This window comes from Anabrus simplex, chromosome 1 (assembly GCF_040414725.1).
Source record: "Anabrus simplex isolate iqAnaSimp1 chromosome 1, ASM4041472v1, whole genome shotgun sequence".
Classification (NCBI taxonomy): Eukaryota; Metazoa; Arthropoda; class Insecta; order Orthoptera; family Tettigoniidae; genus Anabrus; species Anabrus simplex.
The window spans coordinates 1,775,506,404-1,775,529,178 of record NC_090265.1 but is presented as its reverse complement, the minus strand read 5'-3'; the positions used below and the strand labels follow the sequence as shown (position 1 = coordinate 1,775,529,178).

Genomic DNA, 22,775 nt, shown 5'->3' with positions numbered 1-22,775 from the left:
TTCTCGGCTAATTCTCGCCACTGGTTCATTAATGCACCAAATTTCAAGTAATGCGATATTTATTTATTTATCGTGTCAGAAGTACAAAGTAAGAGAGAGAAAAATTAAACAAGGAAATTTTAAACATTGGTTGACCAAAAATTGGCCACGACAAGCGCATTTGGAGTTGCCCTCATTAGATCTTTAATAGTACAAGTGGCTGGAGAAGATGGACACAGTAGAAGATGCTCGTTAGTCTGCTTAGTACCACACTTGCAGCAAACTATCTCCACAGGAAGGCCCCATTTCTGTAGGTTGGTCTTGCATCTCGTGATACTGGAGCTGAGAGCCTTCCATGTTGTCCACTATTCAGAATGTCCAGGAGGAAGATCTTCCTTTGGAACCATCCATTCTCTCAAATGTTGACATTTTTCCCTCCACATTGAGATTCTTGCTTGTTGTGGTGTTCCTTTAAGAGCTTCAGTGGTTGTCAAGAAGCTCTTTCTTGATTTCACCCTAGCATGTGCTGGTTGACAGGCATACAAAGGATGGGGAGACACGAGAGAAACCTCCCAGTAGGGTGTATTTGCATGCGATATTGTTATACATCCGGGTGTCTCCTGGGCAACGGACTAGGACTCTTCCTAGACGGCTGATTCTCTCACACCAGAAGTAACAGAGTTATTTAATATGAGAAGTAATGCGATGAATGGCAGCTACACACCCTCCCGTAGATATCATAACAGCACAGGTCGTAGGGCGAGATCTATCAATATAGAACAGAACTAAAATTATTATCCGAGAGTCAAATATCCGCATTGACGTAAATGAGTGGTTTCGGTATGACTCAACGGATCAATGATTTTTAGGTTTTATGTGAAGATAAAATTGTACGAAGTGTTATAAAAGCATCTGCGGAAGTGGATAGTAATGATAGAATGATTGAAAATGAACTGGAAACGGGACCTACTGCTGGTAAAGACTTCGGGCCAAATTTACTGTTTGGACACCCCTGAGGGGTGCCTAGTGTAGTACCAGTACCGGTGCGCTATTGCACTCCTCACCTGGTCTGTTTGGGAAAATAAGTATAAGAAGAATAAATTATAGATGGTGATAATAATAATAATAATAATAATAATAATAATAATAATAATAATAAGATGGTGAAATTTTTATCTGTTAAGTGAGTACTGTTAAGTGTTGATGGCTTGACGCAACGTTATTGACCGTGTTGACCATGGCTGTTTTAGGAAATTTCTAAATTTTTTTACGGGTCGCTCACAGGGGCCGAGCCTGGACGGTCACCCATCCAGACTCTGACCACGCCCAATGTTACTTTGCTAGTAAAGACTTCGCGTATTTTGAAACCGTCTTCAAGTAGATGGAAAGGCGTACTGAAAGCGATAATATGCAGCGTCTTGCCGTCAAGCGCCTGTAAGATCTCCAAGAGAACGACGGTCTCAAATAAATTAACTTTATTAGATATGTTTACATACACATTTTTTAAAAGTGCACATAGAAAAGAAAATCCACAGCCTGTTTCCAGTCATTCGACCGGATCAGGAATGGAATGAGAAGCTCCTATCTAGCGGCGAGGATAGGAACTGTGCCGGCTGTCGAAGCCTGTCGCACACCTCTGCGGCAACGATTAATGACTGACAGACGAAATGATATATTGGAGAGTGTTGCTGGAATGAAAGACGACAGGGAAAACCGTAGTACCCGGAGAAAAAACTGTTTCGCCTCGTTTTGTCCAGCACAAATCTTACATGGAGTGATCGGGACTTGAACCACGGAATCTAATGATGAGAGGCCGGCGCGCTGCCGCCTCAGGCACAGAGGCTCAATTTAATATGCACATACATAAGAAAAATATTTTCTGTAGAACAATTTGAAGACTTCCTTTCAGTGTTGTATTTAGACGTTTGTGTTGAAATATCTGAAACGTCCTTATCTGAATGTTTGAGCGGTGTCTTTAAAGTAGGAAATATCACATTATAAAGATACTGCTAGAATTCAAGAGGACAAATTGGGGCATATATTCGTTTACAGGAAGGGGAGCTAGGGATTGGAATAACTTACCAAGGGAGATGTTCAATAATTTCCAATTGCTTTGCAATCATTTAAGAAAAGGCTACGAAGACAACAGATAGGGAATGTGCCACCTGGGCGACTGCCCTAAATGCAGATCAGTAGTGATTGATTGAATAATAATAATAATAATAATAATAATAATAATAATAATAATAATAATAATAATAATTGGCTTTACATTCCACCATATGTATTTACGGTTTTCGGAGACGGCGAGATGGAATTTAGTCCCGCAGGAGTTCTTACGTGTCAGTAAATCTACCGACATATGCGACTCATTGGCTGAATGGTCAGCGTCGAGGACTTCGGTTCGGAGAGTCCCGGGTTCGATTCCCGACCGGGTCGGGGATTTTAATCATGTTTGATTAATTCTTCCGGCTCGCGGACTGGGTGTTTATGTGTGTTGCAAAAATTTCTCTTCATATTCAGAGACACTACACTACCACCCACCACAGAAACACGCAATAGTGATTACATCCTTCCATATAAGATTGGCGTCAGGAAGCGCACCTGGCCGTAAAACAGGGCCAAATCCACATGTACGACACGGTTCGCACCCGCGACCCAACAGATGTGGGAAAATCGGTAAAAAAAAAAGTTAATCTACCGACACGAGGCTGATATATTTGAGAATATTCAAATATTACTGCACTGAGCCAGGATCGAACCTGCCACGTTAGGATCAGAAGGCCAGGGCCTCACCCGTCTGAGCCACTCAGCCCGGCTCTCTGTAATTGATAAAGCAGCCTACTGCAGTTTCATAATACAGTAAAACGTTGCTAGCCTCACCCAATTATCTATATTTCTGATACTCTGATCATACCAATCCCCAATTACTCCGGACAATGTGCGTTCTACAGTACACACAACTGATAACCAAGTTTGTAGATAAACATTAAGAAGAAAACAGAAAATTATTTCCAGGAATCTTTTAGATTGGTCTACAAGTTTTGTTATGAGGTGAAGAATGAAACATGGTAACCTAACTTCAGGGCTGTAGTCGAGGATATACGCGGTTACACGCCGTATTCCCTCTGTTTAACTCCATTTCTTGCGTATACTTCCTACTTTGGTTTCTTTTCTTTTTAATTTCGCCATTCTGTCAGTGAATTTTAACTCTCCAGCTACGCTCGTAATCGTGAACATCGAAGGTTCAACTTGATGACCAACATTACCCGCCATTACTTATTTAAGGTCAACACTGTTCGTTGCTTACGGCTCCAGCCTTATGTTCATACATTCCAATGCCTCACCAGTTGACGAACTTAAGCCTGAGAAATATATAAAGACGCGGGTGCAAAAGCACCCAACTTCAATATACACCAATTCAAGAGTTACCAGGCGAGTTGGCCGTGTGGTTAGGGGCGCGCAGCTGTGAGCTTGCATCCGGGAGGTAGTGGGTTCCCATTTTCACGCAAGCAAAAGGTGGGACTGTACCTTAGTTAAGGCCACTCCTGGGCTTTTCCTATCTCATCGTCGTCTTAGACCTACCTGTGCCGGCGCGACGTAAATCAAATTGTAAAAAAAATCAAGAGTCTGTTCCAAAAAAAACGGAGAGGCACTTCGGATTGCTTTACTCTTGAAAACATCTCGTAGCAGACAAAGTAGTGGTCCCAATGCTCCGAAGAACGTAAAATTAAGCAACTTCCTCAACTGTGCCGAAAGTTGAACGGCTAAAGAGCCCGGAAAGGTTTCAAACTGTGAGTCTAGGATAGCTCCATCAAACTAAAATAAAAAATCGAAAATCACTTCCGGCCTAAATGCAGTTCCAGAAAATCAGCCTAAAATCGCTCGTTTCCTGTTTTAAAATTAAAATCCTTGCCAAATTAACATATCTACATAATTCGTTCTGTAATGTTTTCCTTGGTTCAATACCCTCAGGCGTTTTTTGATTTTTTTGAAAAACGTTCACACCGAATGTAGTGATAAGGGCTTACGTGAAACTCTGCATTGACTCATATTAGCGCTCGTAGTGGTAGATAAAGGCAAATTGCTAATCTAATTGACCGAATAACGGTGACTAAGGAACGGATTATAATTTTTAGGAATAAATAAAGAATATATTCTCATATTTTATTTACCGTAAGTTCGTAGGTCATATCCCTAGGATGTTTTCAACATTGAGTTACTTGCCCGAAGGGCTATAAGTGTGGATTTTTAATAAATAGCTGGAAGCAGGTCCAGTAGAAAACTACTATGTAAGCAAATTAAGAGTTTCAAACTGTGCATTCATAATATGAATTTTTATTTTTGTCATATCCTTTTTTTTTTTTGATAGGGGCTTTACGTCGCACCGACACAGATAGGTCTTATGGCCTCTACGCGCACGGCCAACTCGCCCGGTGTCATATCCTAAAATACCTTTTATATGTCTAATTTACGTCAAATTGAGGGACGTTTGCTGTAACTAGCTGTAACCAATTACAGTGGAACCTCCATATCTTGAATCACCTCGGGAGCTACATTTTATTTCGAGTTATTGTATTTTCGAGATATAGAGAACATCGTTTTTGAGCATGTATAGGACATAACTGAATCATATGTATCTACGGGCTTTTACTGAATACATTATTTTTAACAATACTTACAAATATACAACTCTATTTTACGGCATCACTTTAATTATAACACTTATTATAGTAACTTTTTAGAGGACAGGATACAGTACATACAGTAGTGAAACAAGAAATATACCTCCGTTAACACCTTTGGAAAAAAAAATCCGTTAGTCTCTTCTGTCTGTTACTGTTAACCTTTCCTCCCTTCACGTTCAAACTTCTCGTCTATACCACGTAGCCGAGATTCGTACATGGAGGCTGTCATCCGCGACTTCAGAGGTTGTTCTCGTACGTGACCGCTGATTAATTCACACCCGAGAAACAGCGAGACTTTGCCGATTTTTCAATCACTAGACGTTTTAGTTTTTCGGTTCCCATCATAATAGCTCCCAGCATCACTGTAAACCTTTCTTTACTTGTTAACTGTTCCTCACAAACCGCCAATGTATTGCACAGTTAATGTTACACAAAATTCGAGTTAGAATATTTTTCGCTTCAAGGGGGGAAATGTTTGCTTCTAGAAATTCGTGTAACCGAATTTCGAGTAACTTAATAGAGAAATAAATACAAGTGAAAAATGGGACAAACGGCCGGGAATTTAAAATTACTTCGAGATAATGAAAACTCGAGTAAAGGAGGTTCGACTTAAATTTTAAGCGTCAGGATTTACCCTCTGAGAATTTCGGGGCTGCAGCGCTGGGTAACTTTATGCTATAAAATGGCACACCCAAAAATTGTTCACAAAGCGGAGAACTACTTTCTTAACAGAGGACTATTACGGTAAGTTTGCTAGCAAGTTCTTACCGTTGTGAAGTCGCTCGAGTGTAAATCAACTGATAATCAATAAACCTCCTCTCGGAGACAAGTTGTGCACTTCCCTGTCTCGCCGGTAAAGGAAATTCAAGTCGGTGCGACGTGGGAGGAGAGGAGAGTGGGCAGTCACTGTCTTTGTTACGTCTCAGATCTACTTTTAGAATCAAGGTGAGTTTATGTCCTAGTAAAACTAGCACGTAAATTTTCTTCTAGCTTTATTACATGGGGCGTGTGTGGTCAGCTGGACAATACGTCCACAGGAAAAAGTGAAAGGCTTATAGGATACCGATCTGTACATCTCATCAGAGTCGACAACTAGCGGGTAATCATCGTACTTCTGACCTCAAGACAGAGGGTTCCATCTCGGCTGAGGTGACCTTTTTAAATCAAAGTCGTCGGCTTCCAGCAAGTTCAAAACATCCTGCTGAACATAATTCTGACACCGCGAAGCCTCTTAAAATTGACAGCAATTGAAGGAATGTTATTATTATTATTATTATTATTATTATTATTATTATTATTATTATTATTATTATTATTATTATTATTATGCGCGAACGGTCCCTTTCGTTACACACGAAACTTTATTTATAATTTCGTTTGCGAGGGATCCAGGGTGCTTTCATCTGTTCACTGAAGATCCTCTTCCTTTCTTCCGTCCACTTGGTACCTGCTCTTTTTTGGTACTTCATTCTCTGGAGTAACTTCCCACATGTCAATTTTCTTTCTATTAATTATTTCAGGCTGAATTTCTGCGTTCTTCATGTTCCCTTTTGTTTGTTGTGTCCAAGCGAAATTCTTCAGTTTATCAACTCTTCCAAGAATTCGGTGAGTTAATCTGGTTTCTGGAAGCCTCTTAACATATCCATAAAATGTTAGCTTTCTTTCCCTGAGGTCTGTTGCAATATTAGATAACTTTTCTGTGGATTTCCGGTATTGAAGGCGGTAGCCTTCTTCTGTGTGTTGTTCCTAAAATGTTCCTCATGATTTTTCGCTCTTCTTTTAGGATATGTTCGAGCTCGCCCTTTTTATAAAGCGTTAGAGTTTCCCCTGCATATAAAGCCTCAGGTTTGATTACAGTATTGTAATGTTTAATCTTAACGAGGAGAGGCATATGTAAATTTTTGGTGTAGATTTCTTTTGTTCTCCCATTTGCTCTTCTGAGTTTTTGGACACGGCTGTTTTGGGCTATTTTTTCTTGTCCGGTTGGTTCGAGGATTTCGCCCAGGTATTTGAAGTGAAGGACTCCGTTCATTTGTCCATATTTTGGATTGGGACTATGTATGTCCATTTTGAACAGACAAATTCAGTTTTATTATTATTATTGTACCGGGCGGTACACCTCCACGCCGCTAATTTAAAAATTGCGCCAGGTGAAACTCCTCTGTTGGAGGAAGTCTGAATTTTATCTACGCTGTTAATTCTTTACCTTCTCAGAAGATGTCACCACGTGGAAAATTTTGAGTTTTTGAACTGTGTCATTTTTGATGTGTTTTTGTTTCGCTTGAAGTAAGAAGTGTAAACTTTCTCTCCTAGAGGACACTACTGAAGATCAACAATAGTGCAACTTAGTGCGGAGTCAAAGAACTATTTCGTTGGAGAAAATTTAATTTCAAGAGTTTGTTCTTTGTTAAATTTCTTTCAGTCATTGTTTAAGTTGGCAATATTCACCCCTTCTTTCCCCTTGTGTTGAACCTAACCAATCCCGAATTTCTTAAATTAATTTCTATCCAATCAGATGTATCTTCCCCCAACTTGAATATGTTGCTGTGTCCTACCCAATAAAGTGTTTGTGGGAGGGTGTTTTCATTCCCCTAACGCCTAGAAACTTCCGCGAGAGTATTTAAACTGCTGATTTTTGGGTCTCTCGGCCACTTCTGTTCCATCTTTCAGTGTATTAAGTACATAGCAGGAGGCGGGAAGCGCCTCTTTCCTCGGCAGCGGTCAGCAACAAGGTAATGGCCGATTAATAAATTCTTTCTTTGCTAGCTCAGCAGTTTAACTTTCGGGGCGGGTTCTAAGCGTTCCACTATGTAACCTTTTCCTAAAATGTAACTTCTCTTTTCATCTATTCTCTTGTAAAGCTACATACTGGGATAGAGAGTGCTAACCCTCTCGAGCTCCCACTCACATTGTCTGGAGGTGAACTTATTTTCTCAACCAATTCTTCCGTAATGTAATGTAAATTGTTATTTTCTTAAGTCACCTCTGTAGTATGGGATTAGCCCTTGCACTAACGGCCTAAGGCCAAGTAGGTCTTGAACAAAGTGTATTAGGAGTGCAAGTTCGCCTCCCCTCAAATCGTATTTTAGAGGTCATGTATTAACCTTCTTGTCATTTAATAGACCTCAGTAGGTTGGGTATTTTACCCCTGTGTATATGTCCTTTGAGGACAGCTTAAAAGTGGAGTTTGGTGTGGCCTGGGAGAGGCTTAAAATTGAGAGCGAGTGGCTCTTTTGAAAATGGTATATTGTATGCCTCGAGGAGGCTTTTCAGTGTAATTTGGAGCAAGGGCTCCTAGGTATGAATGGGGTTTTCTGCCCCTCTGTTAAAATTGTGTTTGAGGTAAAACTGAGCTGATTGCCCAAGAATTATGTTTCTGACTTTTGAAGCTCCAAATGGGGTACCTATGTAAATGTATTTTTCAATTGTGTTTCGGCTACTAAGTACCTGTTCTATTTGTTGTTACCTAATTTTGAAAAGAAAATATAACCTTGTTAAATTTTTAAAATTCATTTCACTTTAGTAGCTTGAGACCTATTCACCACCCAGCACCTTCTTTCATGCATAACTACCACCAAAACACGGTAACAATTATTATTATTATCATCACCCACTGTGGGTTGGGGAGGCGCAGATGAAGAATACACGCACGGTATCCCATGCCTGTCGTAAGAGCCGACCAAAAAGGAGCGAACAAGGGATGATAGATTTTGAACCATGAGATTACCTGTGATTAATACCATCGCGTGAGGAACACCATGGGTTGACTTTACTTGCGATTAGCACTATGTGAGGAACACCATCGGTCCGTGATTAGTACCATTAGGTGAGGAACACCATGGGTCTGCGTTACCCGTGATTAGTACCACTATATGCGGAACACCACAGGTCTGGGCGTTGCCCGTGTTATGACAGTTCCACTGTAACGGTGCCGAAAATTTGCTTTGACGTATTTTATGGCCAAACGGTAAGTCGTATCGCGTAACAGAAAAATTATCGACCCATAATAAAGAGATTTACAACTTTGGTCCTATGACTTTTATTGGAGAATATATTCATTAATATACATACGAATGTTTAGCTTTGTTCATAATATTCCTGAATATCTACAAGTGCAAGTCTGCTAAGAAGACGAAATATGGCCCCTTACCTTACCTTCTCAGTATATCAATATAACGGATCCGTGGTCTCCGGTTGCTCGTTACAAACTAATTGCTTTTCGTTTGGTTTGTTGCTCCAATTAACACTGTACCGGTATTGTACTGAAAATAATACAAGCTAGTTCTTGACAAACGCTCGAATGTCGTAATTTTGTCCCGCGGGAGTTCTTGAACGTGCCGGAAGCCAATGATGTCGTGATCATGGTGGTCGACATTTTGAGCAACACCTGTAAGGGGACAGTTCTGCATTTGTTACGTACTGCACTGTACAGCTCACCGACAAAACATATTGAACACACTGTGACAAAAGTGTACGTGCTTCGTCTGAGGGTTGTTGCATTACTCTGTATTTCGTGTTGTACTGTACGTTTTGGTTTATTGCTTATTGCACTCATATAATGTATTTTCACAGAAACAAGGATGAGTGGGATAACAAACTGAATAAATCTCTATTACATAAAGACAGAAGGCTCACTCACTCACATTAATGTTTACCCACTTCCAGATGAGCTAGATTGTAATTCGGAAAAATGAGGTATTAGGCTGTAACCTAAGGAAAAATTCCAAGTTCAAATTTTAAACTTAATCTCATCCCAAAATAATTAGCGGGCGCAAACTTCCATGTGCTGTAGAACATTAAAATTTGGCAAAAATATAGCTTTTCGTCTATAACAGTCGGAGAAATTCCAAAAAGTTCAAATGTTTAAATTTTTCACCCGATAAATATCGAAATGTTGAGGCAATATTCATGAAGGTGCCGAATAATTGCTTCGACGTATTTTGTAGCAAAACGGTAAGTCGTATCGCAAAAGAGAAAACACATTCTGGACCCATAAAAAAAATTATTTACAACTTTGGTCCTATGACTTTCAGTCGTATCTCGATCCCTTAGGCCTTAGATAACGTCACATTTTCCGATTTTACATCAATTTTGTACATTTTCAGTAATGTTAATGTCTGGCACACTTATAAGACTGATAGAATCATGAAATTCGGCAGGCGCATTGACGTGTCCGTGGGCCATATGCAAGCCAAATTGCATGATTCTCGATGCTGTGTAAGTATGCAGAAACCAAAAGAATATGTGAAAGCTGTACTCTTTCAGCCTGATCTAAGTTTTCAAACCAATCTACGGTGTACCCGCGGGAGATACGACAAAACGTCAAAGAAGCAAAACTGTAGAGCATTTCATCCTCGGGACGCCTCCCAAGTTTTCTTTTTGCTATTTGCTTTACGTCGTATCGAAACAGATAGGTCTTACGGCGACGATGGGAAAGGAAAGGCCTAGGAATGGGAAGGAAGCGCCCGTGGCTTTAATTAGATACAGCCCCAGCATTTGCCTGGTGTGAAAATGGGAAACCACGATAAACCACCTTCAAGGCTGCTGACAGTGGGGTTCGAACCCACCATGTCCCGGTTGCAAGCTCACAGCTGCGCGCTCCTAACCACACGGCCAACTCGCCCGGTCCTGCCAAGTTTCAAGACTGAACCAAGTGTATGCATAAGTTTTCCGGTTGCACTAAGAGATGGCGCCAGCGAACAGTACGCAGCGTAGGAATTTGACACATACATCAGTTTGTTCGTCTGGCTTAACCTACCAATACACACGAGTTCGCCAAACACTAGCGTCCGTGCTGTATCTTATTTAATCAAAAGTAAAAAGCTGTGGAAAGTCATCGTTTATTGGTCGAAACATATGGTGAACACGCTCCATCGATTATAATATGTGAGACATGGTTTCGACAATTTAGACGTGGTGATTTCAATGTGAAAGACAGTGCGCGCTCTGGTAGACCACAAAAGTGTGAAGACGAGCAACAGCAGGCGTTATTGCATGAAACCGTTAATGCACAATGCTATCGCTAACAAATGATTAATTTAAGTCACACATAGATAGAAGAACGACCGGAAGGGGCCAGAAAGACAGAAAGATCTTGTTACAGACAATGCGCTTTCTCACACAGCAGGACCAGCGAAAGACACCTTGAAATCGCTTGCACATCCTTCCGCACCCGCCGTACTCTCCCGACCTGGTGCCATCCGACTATCACCTCTTCGCACCAACGGGGCACGCGCTCGCAGAGCAGTACTTCAGCAATTTCGAGGAACTTGGAAAATGACTCGACGAATGGTTTGACGCAAAAGACAAGCATTTTTTCTGGCATGGTATCCATAAATTACCTGAAAGATGAGCGAAGTGTATCGAAACCGATGGCCAATATTTTTACCAAACAAAAAAATGAATTTCCCTTGAAAATTACGTGTTTTCCATACCACAAAAACTAGAAAAACTTATGCATACACCTGGTAGCTGTCTCTAGGTGAGGAAAATAATTTCTCAACTAGTGAAAAACGTACGAAATTTGCCCCACATCGAAACGTTTACCTCATACATTGTATAAAAATTCGAAATACGAGAAAATACCTTAGGACCAAACATGAATACAATTAAAAGGGCCGTGTGATGGTTCAATCCATATGTCGATATGACGTACCATTCCGGCACAGTAATTTTTCCAAGTGACTACTTCTCATGAGTAAAGCCCGGATTTTCATGCAGTAAGGGGTTAGATCGCAAACTAATTTGGTTATACGGAAGTGTCGGGCACCCGCTCTTCCATAATAAAGCAAGAGTAACATAAATAAAACGGGTTCTGATGGGGGGCGTACTCCTAATGTTTCTGCAAACCACATAGCATTCTTGTTACGAAGGTAGACCATACTTGCTACGCACTACAGTAAGTTTGCATTCTAACCTATTAATGCATAACAATCCGGGCTCTGCTCATGAGCAACTGGCGGTTTGGGGCGGAGGCCCTAACGAGCAAAAGCGAGTCCTTATTATTTTGGAGACCACGGGTCCCTTTACCAGTATACTCCGAAGGTATCCCTGTACAACATCCGAAAGTTTGTCGGTGGAGTACGACTCCACCCTGTATTATTGTTATAGATAATATTTCAAATGTTGCTTCTTGTTAGAATCCTATCATTCAGACATATCTGTTTAGTGTTCTTTAAATAGTATGAATTGGAAATAACGCCATGAAAGGACGAATATCAACAGAACACATTTCGCATGCATTACTAAAATGATATGAATCCTGTTGTATACACAAACTAGATCACGGACGGGCTAAGCTCTTCAATAATATGTTTATGTAAATACTGGATAGAAATTGTATGACATGCGAGTTAGCACGGAACTTCATCCTAATACAAAATTACATTTATGAATAAAATTGTTCTGCATATTCCATATCATGTCGACATTCAGTTTCCAGTCCATGTACAGATGGGATTGAAATCGAATATCAGAAGACTGTGCTGTACAAAATATCATCTGGTATTAATGAAATATTCATTAACACGGAGCAGGTAATGCTCGATCTGAACTGGATCGTAAATTCCTGTGATACTGTACCGAGGTCTCTTGCACAGGCTAGTCAACGTTAAACAGTTCAGGAAAGAGAAAAAAAATACGATAAATTCCCAACCAAAAAAATACTTTTAAATAATGGTAAATGCATCTAAAAAGACGATAGAACCGTGTTAGACTTGTCGGAAGGAAGTAACTTCGATTCTCCGGCAGGAGGTCGAAAATAACATACTGAATGGACACCTGGCTTCACTGAACTGGATCGCATCTCCAAATAATCCATCAGGGAGAGATTTGGCGTTGCACCGATTCAAGAAAACATGCGCTAGAGTCGTCTATGACGGTTTGGACAGGTATTAAGGTCAGACCCCGACACTATCGCGAAGACGGGTTACATGTTAGAAATAGCCGGTAGGAGACCAAAAGGACGACCAAAAGGACGACCAAAAGAGTGATGGGCCGATAATCTTCACAAAGATCTGAAGAACGTCAACCTCCATCCTGACATGGCCCAGGGCAGAACTAAATGGAGACAACGAATCCATGTAGCGGATGACGCCAACAGGAGGGACAAACGCTGAGGAAAAAGAAATATATTATTATTGTCCCCTTCAAATTTGGCCTACAATAAGTATTTATTGTGTCTGCATGTACAAGGCTATTATTTCATTAGCACGGGCGATATTTTTCCAATCCTGTGTTGTAGAGACGGTCTCATTTGTACAGAATCGGTCCTACCAGCGAGGGAGCAGAGTATTGATTATTTTTATCGAGCTGTCAGCTGTCCCACGTGACACGGGACACACTGAGAGTAGTCAAGGTCGCCCCGATCTGAATTACGCATGTCCAGGTCTTCAAATGAAAGGTACTTTCGAGAATTGTAATGGCCTATCAGGTGCAAGACGACGGCCAATTACGAACCACTGTGGTGACACGCCCTCACTGTGAAGTGCTTAAATATCCCAGTTTCCAGAAGAAACGTTCTCTGATTCTCGTACTCTCACTTACGAACTTCACTTGCTGCTGCTTTCGCCGAGCTCTGACTTGCGACGCATATACCCCGTCATTGGACTTAAAATATTTCTATTCTGCAACTACCTTCATCAACACCTTAGTCAACGAGTCTGGCAAATTTTCACAGGCAAAGTTACGTGTCATTCATCTCTAAAATTCATCGCGTGTGTGTGCAGAATATCTTCTAAAATTGCTTGTTAGTTTCAGCTTCTATTGTGTTGGAAGAAAGAAGATCGCCACTTGTTTGTTCGAGTGCGTCAAGATGTTTCTACACTTTGAAGAGGAGACCTACCACAACTCTGCATTGAACATCACGGCTACAATGGTGTGTTAAAATGTAGGCGACTTATAACATGGGGAGATAGCGACGGGATCAGATAATCCACTACGGCCCGGTTGTATAAAACATTTGATCTGAGTTTAACGAGGAAAAATGGCTGCCAGTCAAGTTGAACTTCGATTTTCCGTTGTATAAACGCTAATCTAAGATCATCTCGTCTCGATCTAAGTTCAGATTTGACTGGCGAATATTCGTCGGTTAATCTCCTTGAACCTAGATCATTATCGTTCATATTAAACATTGAACTAGCTCTGAAGACTTGAGAAGTGTTTCCTTGTATCGTATCTGCGTAAGAATGCCGCGCCTTAATAATATCGAGATGAGTTATAAATATCTTGAATGCTAGTAGTTAAATAATATTGCTAAAGATCGCTAGATTTTTTCAGAAGTGAGGTTATGTGAATAGCCTACTGCCATACCAACACGTTGTTACTTAGTTTTATGATACTGCTTCAATAATGAATTATTTTAAATTATGTTTCAATTTTACAAAACAAAGCAACTGTGTAATATATATTTTCTTTAGCAGGGATGTCAGATTATTCCGACTTTTCGTCTGATGAAGAAGAGTTGATTTTACGATGAGCCCCTCGCGTCTTTCGGTACAGACGGAATCCGATGATTGAAATGAGTGATCAAATGTTCAAAATGAGATTTTGTTTCTCGAAAGAAGTTGAGGAACGACTGGAAGTGAAGTTAAGGGACACACTACAAAAACCTACTCAAAGAAATTATCCCCTGTCATCCATGTGTATGTTTTATGCTACAAGAAGTTTTCAAATGGTTGTTGGAGATCTATTTAAATTGACAAGTCAACGGCTTTCTCTTTCAACTTTGATGTCACCATATCGGTTCTTTTATTTTCTATTATATGTTTGTACCTCGACAGTACAATATCCACCAGATCGTCCTTTTATTTCGGTGTGAAATTCGCAGAACGCTCCTTTGAATTTCCTTCCATGTTTACTTCGCGAGATTTCAATATTTCTTCTTCTCCTTCTTCGGCAGTCACGGCAGTTTCGTATTTCATTTGTTTACAGTCACGGCCAGGTCAATTCCACCATTTATGTATTATCCAAAGGGCCGAGCTATTTCGTATTTCATTTGTTTTGCGGTGTTGCCACGTCCACTTTTTTGAACTCCGATTACATTTGAACTACACATGTGTAAACCAAGTTCAGTTTTATACAACGCGATGAAGTCGTAATCTCAGTTCATTTTCAGAACTACGTTCTTAATTGATCTCCAGTCAGATGTCTTTATACAACCGGGCCTACATGTAATCCAGAGATTCCAGATCACCGGCGAGATCCAGTTTCATCATTCATTTAAGTACCATTTTTCTAATGTTTATCTGTTCATCTTTGTAGAAATAATGCTTATTTATTCATTGGTGGTAATATTTCTTCTAGTCTTGCAATAGTCTAGAACATTTTCATCCTTCTTTCACATGGGATATGGTAGTGTTGTCATTTATTTGTGAATGATTATTGGTCTCTATTAGAATAGCTAGAACGTGCGTGTGCCTCCTACGATTATTCTGTCTCATTTAATAGTTTAGTGTGATTTAAAAATCATTATCCTCGCCGATAATTAATAATTTAATTTGAAAATATCTTTTTCGGAGTCGTGTGGGACAGATTTACGACATGTAGTTACGCCGGATTTCTATATAAAAATTTCTTCTTGTATGATTTAAGGCGTGTTAGTGTCATCTGGCATATTGTCGAACCCTAGTTTACGCGAATTTGAGATCTAGCACATCTAATAATAATAATAATAATAATTATTATTATTATTATTATTATTATTATTATTATTATTATTATTATTATTCACCTCGGGTTAAATGAATGAATAAGGGTCATGAGTTTAAATATTGCTTGATCTTGCGTGTAAGATGTTAATGTGTGCTCAATTAGGATGAATATGAGCCTGGAATACGGGAGAATCTTGACGGATCATTTACTATATTTTGTTGACTTGTAAATGGATCATTTACTGTATTTTTATTGATTTGTGGATTCATTTATTGAATTTATTTGAAGAATACGTGTGGGATAAGGCGTAATTTCTTCAAGTGTGAGCACGTGTTAATTGATGGACGTGGAGTTGAGTAATAATAATGTCGTGACTCATGAACCATGAAAGCGAATGCTAATATTTGACCTGTACCATGTGCGTTTCTGTACACGACAATTTTTCCAGATATCAACCGCCGATATTATCGTGACCAATGTTGTAAAACTTGATCATCTTTGACCAAGTGATCATCTAGACTTCATCACATTTCTGAGAGACATGAATGGATTTTTCTTTACCCGATATCGTCATCGAGAGAATTCAGATGCCGAGGATAAAAGTCAAAATATAATAATCAAATCGTAGAATTCGTTGTAAATAATTCTCATGTGCCTTAGCGTGAATGCTGTGTGTGTGTGGTAGTAATTTCAGTGAATTGCGATATGTTTCTTTTGATTGTGGTTGTGACCCGGCCACTTGTTCGTTACGTTGGGTCCTGGTTATCAGCATCGTTGATTGAGCTGATTTAACTTTTTGAGAGTTGAACCTTTACTAAATTTTATTTTGAAATTAAGCTGAGATAACTTCAGAATATCATACAGTAATGAATAAGAAAGAATTATTTCAGTGGACGAGACTCACTATTACTGTAAAGCTTACAATGCTAATAATCCTCAAGACGTCAGAAGTTAAAGATTGACATCATGTTTTGTCCAGTCGAATATTAAAGAAAGTGCCATAGTAATTATTATTATTATACAAGCACAATTTGGTGAAATTAAGTCAGACGGAGACTTCTCTGAGTAATGTTTCCAATAAAAATTTTGTTTATTTTTCCAATTTAATGTATATCACGTTTAATTCAGTTCTCTAAAGGAGTAAAATTTTAATTTGAAGAAATAAATGTTAACACAGGTGGATCTGATATTTAGACACTTAAAAACTAACATGAGATAGACAGCTTTTGAGATTGAATTATTTTTAACTTGTAAATATTAACGACATTGTGAGAGGAGATCCTCCCATAGAAAGTTTACTCTTTTTCTTGTGTTTCGTTAGAAGTAGGCTAATATCCATCTGTATATTTGCAGAATTATTGACGTCAAAGCTATTTGGAGGAAGTAAATGCTGTATTCGAATGAACCGGCTGAGAACAACCAAAAATTTGATTTTCGGTCAAGATTTTTTTAAATTTAATTTGTTATTGTTTAAGTGCTAGTTGATAATAAATGTCAGAAACCTGTTGTTTGATACTATTGTATTATTGTCGCTAGTCCTTGTCTCTTTCCCTGCCCTCAAAATAAGCAAAGCCAGACAACGAACGGTCCACCCGTGACACTCTCCTTCTCCGGCTGAACAAGCCCGGTAAAAAGGGGACATTATTATTATTATTATTATTATTATTATTATTATTATTATTATTATTATATTCAGAAAAATGTGATAGAAGTCGTTCAGAGAACACCATTCATTACTCCATCTTGATATGGACATATCCTTTCTAGAAAGCAGGCCTGCGACGAGTGAGACTTTAAAGAGAATAATATATATTATTAATAAGAATTGTATAGACGCAAAACGATTATTAATAATGGTACAGACCCATACACTGGTAGTCTCGTCAAAATGCAACTGACAGGGGTTTATGATCTCTAAGGGTGTTTCCCCTTTATTAAATTGTATTAAGGCAGGGCCCCCGCACTGACATTCTGAAAATCTAACAAGTCTGTGTGCCAAGGTGTATCTATCTTTCATCTCCAGTGATGACGTGGCATAAAAGAAGTTACGACCTTCCAAAGAATAAAACAGAGCCAACGCCAGAGATGACAAAAGGCCGCCTGACCTTTGTGTTTGTGTCAACGAACGGAGAGAACGCGTCTTCAGCACAATTTAAAACAGCGAAGGGTGTTACTGCAGAATACAGTTCCTTGGCTGAATGGTCAGCGTACTGGCCTTCGGTGATGAGGACCATCGGTTCAATTCCAGGCTAGGGATTTCAGCGTTGTATGGGTGTATGTGTTTATCTCCAAATACACTTGCCTTTATCTACATACAGCACACCACATCATCAATTACAACATAAACACGTAACAGGAAATGCATCCCTCCACACCGAGTTGACATGAGGAGAGGTATTGGACCGTAAATCAGGGCAACACGCACATCAAATGCTGACCCCTATAAACTGGGAAAAATGCCAGAAAGAGTTGACACGGTGTTCCTGGAAACAGCATGATACTACAGTTTGACGTCCCTAACTTATTTTCAATACACACGTCAAAACATCCACAAGCAACTCAATGTTGAAAACAAGCTAGGGATATGAGCTGTGAATTTTAGGTAACGAAAATATAATATGAGAACATATTATTTATTTATTCCTAAAAATTACAATCATTTTCTTAATCATCGTTATCCGGTCGATAAATTAGCAGTTTGCCTTTTTCTATCACTACGAGCGCTAATGTGAGTCAATGCAGAGTTTCACTTAAGCCCTGATAACTCAATTCGGTATGGACATTTTTCCAAAAAATCAATAAACGCATGGGGTATTGAACCAAGGAACACATTACAGAAAGTATTATGTAAATAAGTTAATTTGTCTAGGATATCATTTTTTTTTTGCCAGTTGCTTTACGTCGTACCGACACAGATAGGTGTTATGGCGACGATGGGACAGGAAAGGCCTAGGAGTTGGAAGGAAGTGGCCGTGGCCTTAATTAAGGTACAGCTCCAGCATTTGCCTGGTGTGAAAATGGGAAAGCACGGAAAACCATCTTCAGGGCTGCCGACAGTGGGATTCGAACCCACTTCTCCCGGATGCAAGCTCACAGCCGCGTGCGCCTAACCGCACGGCCAACTCGCCCGCTGATTTCATTTAAAAAAGAAAACGAGTAAAGAAACAAGCGATTTTCGGCTGTTTTCCGGAACTGCATTTAGGCCGGAAGTGATTTTCGAAATTTGCTTTTGTAGTCTGATACATCTATCCAAGGCTCACAATTTGAAACATTTCCGCGCCCTTTAGCCCTCCAACTTTCGGCACAATTGAGGAAATTCCTTAATTTTATGTTTTTCGTAGTATCGAGACCCCTATTTTGTCTGCTAAGAAATGCTTTCAACATTACAAAGTTATACATCCCCGCCAACCAAACGTTCTAAGACATTCTGTATAATGTTGAAGTGGTACTTCAAAAGTAATGCATCTCCCGGTTTATTGAGAACCAAAACCAAACAAATCACTTCGACTGTAAGCTAACAGAAACACAAATCACTTTTCTTGAGGAAAGCCAATTGTGTAGCAATCTTGTTCAGTGGAGAGTAACATGTCCCTCTGCAGGAATGCAAGTCTGAACCCTACATAGCATGCTGCCCACGAGTTTATTTATCCATTGCTAGTCTAATTTATCCTATCCTTCAGTGGCAATCCTGTGTAACTTCCGTAGATTTCGTGGTGGGACGGGATGTCGTCGTATAGCACTATACAATCGATCCCAATCATATTCCATGGGATTCATATCGGGAGAACATGAAGGCCAATCCAGTCTGGCAATACCGGCACGACTGATGAAATCATTGACAATGTCTGCCTGATGGACGCGGAAAGTTTTCATCGATGAACTTGAATTTTTCCTCAAAACGTTGATGAAACGGTTCAAAAATGGGTTGGAGTAAGTTTTCCCTATATTTGGTAGCGTTGAGTGTGCCCTGGATGGACAACTATGCCGTCCAACACCTCACTTGATGCCACGCAAGAACATCACTGATCCGCCCGCCACTTTGCTGTACTCGATGGATTGGATGGCGTATGGCTTTTAGTGCTGGGAGTGTCCAAGGGCATGTTCGGCTCGCCAGATGCAGGTCTTCTGATTTGGCTCCCGTAGACGACCTGCACGTCGCGATGAGGATGAAATGATGAAGACGACACATACACCCAGCCCCCGTGTCAGCGAAATTAACCAATTATGGTTAAAATTCCCGACCCTGCCGGGAATCGAACCCCGGACCCCTGTGGCCAAAGGCCAGCACGCTAACCATTTAGCCATGGAGATGGATTGGATGTATTTCGCTTTAGTGCTCTCCACAATCATTGTCGGCGGTCATCAGGTATCGGACATATGCGGCATTCATCTGTGAAAAGAACTTTGCGCTAATTTTCCATAGTCGATACTTGGTGATTTCGTGCCCATCTGTACCATGGTGTCTAGGTTTGAAGGGCCGGGCCTCTCCATGGCCGTCAGGAATAGAGAGAGGCGTCGTGGAGTCTGTGTGAAAATAGGAAACCACGTAAAACCATGTTCATGGCTGTCGACAGTGGGATTCGCCCTTAAAACACCTGTTCCACAGAGGTAGCCATAATAAACCCCGGGCTGAATGTTCTTAATATGTAACTTCGCCTGGTTTGGATAATCCTATATATCCTGTGTGGTAGGGATTTTACGAGGTTGTGGAGGTATATATCAAATTTCATTCACCCGCGCATTAAGAAGTCCCGTAGTTCGTAATAATAATAATAATAATAATAATAATAATAATAATAATAATAATAATAATATCCCGCACAATCTACAACAGAAAATGCCTTTCCCAAAACACCAAGATACGTCACTATGAAACAGTTCTAAAGCCAGCAGTTCTATATGCAGCCGAAACCCTGTCTCCAAATGCCAACGAAGGACTCCTTGAAGAACTGGAGAAAAAAGAACGCAAAACTGTGAGAGGAATCTTGGGATCAAAGTACAGAAATGGAATCCATCAAAGGAGATCCAATGAGGAAGTCGACAGCAAAATAGAGAAAATTACCGACACAATCAGAAAAAGACGGGCACGATTTTACGGTCATCTGAAAAGAATGGACGGTAGAAAGTTAACTAAAGAAATCTTTCACTTTTATGATTCAAACCCCAAAACCACAATTCCCTGGTTTAGAAATACCAGAGAAGACCTGCAAATGATACATATCTCAGCTGAAGACGCCCTTAACAGAGATCTCTTCCGCAAGAAAATATTGACGAACGGGCTAAACGGGCAACCGAAGAGAAGACACGGTGCCCCTTGGACAGAGGAGCGTAAGCAGGCCCACTCACAAAGAATGAGGGAAATTTGGGCTCTAAAGCAGGCCAAGTTCAGTGTCAAATGCAACAAGACTTAACGAGGTCCTTGATGGCCCCAGCGAATTTTATATATATATAATAATCATCATAATAATGTTTTTACCTGTCACTAACTACTTTTGACGGTCTTCTGAGACGCCAAAGTGCCCAAATTTTGTTCCACAGCAGTTATTTTACGTGCCAGTAAATCTGCCGCCACGGCGCTAACGTATCTGAGCACCTTCAAATACCAACGGACGGAGCCAGGATCGAACCTGCCAAGCTGAGATCACAAGGCCAGCGTCTCAAACATCTGAGCCACTCAACCTGGCATTTATCCATATTAACCCACGAAAGTAGTTCCATTCTGTCTCTCAGAGGTCCCTTTGCCATATACTAACAAGTGAATTTAGCGGTGAAAGGCACATTAAACATAACGCATGTTTCTCAAAGTGCACATCGATGGCCTAGTTCTAATACCACATATCTGAGGATGCTCCTCTTCCTGAAAACCCACAGCCTGTTTCCAGTCATTCGACCGGGTCAGGAATGGGATGAATGAAGCCACCCCATCTAGCGGCGAGGATAGGAATTGTGCCGGCTGTCGAAGCCTGTCGCACTCCTCTGGGGCAATGATTAATGACTGATAGATCAAATGAAATGATATTGGAGAGTGTTGCTGGAATGAAAGGTGACAGGGAAAACCGGAATACCTGGAGAAAAACCTGTCCCGCCTAAGCTTTGTCCAACAGAAATCTCACATGGAGTGACCGGGATTTGAACCACGGAACCCAGCGGTGAGAGACAGGCTTGAGCCACGGAGGCTCGCTCTTCTTCCTATCTACTAATTTCCTTAAGACTGGTCACGCCTCCGAATCACATATGGATATACAGTCCATCAGAACAATATTCGTTGTGTTTATTTTCCTATGCGAACGTGTAAGGTCTACTAACCACAGGGACTCGTACTATCCAATGGTGTTCCTCATATAGTGGGTACTAATCATAAGCAAGCCAGAACCATGGTGTCGCTCATATAGTGGGTACTAATCATAGGCAAGCCAGAACCATGGTGCCGCTCATATAGAGTTACAAATCACAGGTACCGGTACTGTAAAAGCCGACAGCGCACTCTGTTGCTACTAATCATAAACCTATTCTGTACGTAACACAGTGGTACTACGCGCAAGTAAAAGCGACACATGGTGTGGTGGTACTAATTACAAGTAGTCTCGTGGTTCTAATTAGATCCCTTGGTCGCCTCTTACGACTGGCAGGGGACACCAGGGGTGTATTCATCGTCTGCATCCCCCACCCAAAGCGGGTACAGAGAAAATCACAGCGACGAAGAATATAACCAAGATTGTGCAATAAAACTTCCTAGGTGGATAAAGCTTCGAAATTGTCGACTGAACATAACCTGGAATTCCCAACACTAGGCAGGCCTGAGATGAATTCTTACCTTATATCTTGCACGGTACACGAGTGTATGACTTCCTAATGAAGAATACTACCTTATTTTATCGAGTGAAATATACGATGTGTAGGCTATATTCTCGATGATGTTAATGCTAGTGGCATCAAGTCAATAACCATTCATTCCCTTGGAAAGTCATATCAGGCTTCCTTCTTCGTTTCGGGTCAACAGCGGACATAATTTAGGATAACTTATTTGCAAACCCCGAATGAAATTTAAAAAATTTTCATTTCGTTAGTGGTGACAGTATGTAGTCATTTGTTCTGTGCGTCGGTATAAAAAATTTAAAGTTCAAATTCAAACTGAAACAAAAACTTAATTTCGATGAAGCGAGATGATAAATTCTGAGCTGAATACAGAATTAAGCGTTATCCGAGTTTTGGAAATCTAACCAACTGACGTTGGCGAATACGGACCTAACTACTTGACGTACAGCAAAATGGGTTTATTCGTAAGTAATAGAGTAGAATCTGGATTATCCGAGTTAATGGGGACCAAGAGTACCTCGGATAAGCAAACAGTCGGATAAAACGGATAGTTACTGAAAGGTGTGATTTATGTTTCTGATTGAAGTGAACAGTAGTGTATTTAAGCAAAACTTGGAATTGAAAGCTTTACTACATACAGCA

At 40.3% G+C, this 22,775-nt stretch overlaps 1 protein-coding gene across 2 annotated transcripts in view; it reads right to left on the bottom strand.

Moving 5' to 3' along the window:
• Positions 1-685: 685 nt before the first annotated feature.
• The window catches only part of LOC136883119 (protein kinase C iota type), a 175,066-nt gene continuing 152,976 nt past the window's right edge, over positions 686-22,775 (bottom strand). For both annotated transcript variants that reach the window (XM_067155305.2, XM_067155312.2), the window contains exon 5: positions 686-745. In XM_067155305.2, coding sequence (XP_067011406.1) covers positions 717-745 — 29 coding nt within the window. In that variant the 3' untranslated portion in view covers positions 686-716. The remainder of the gene's footprint in view (positions 746-22,775) is intronic.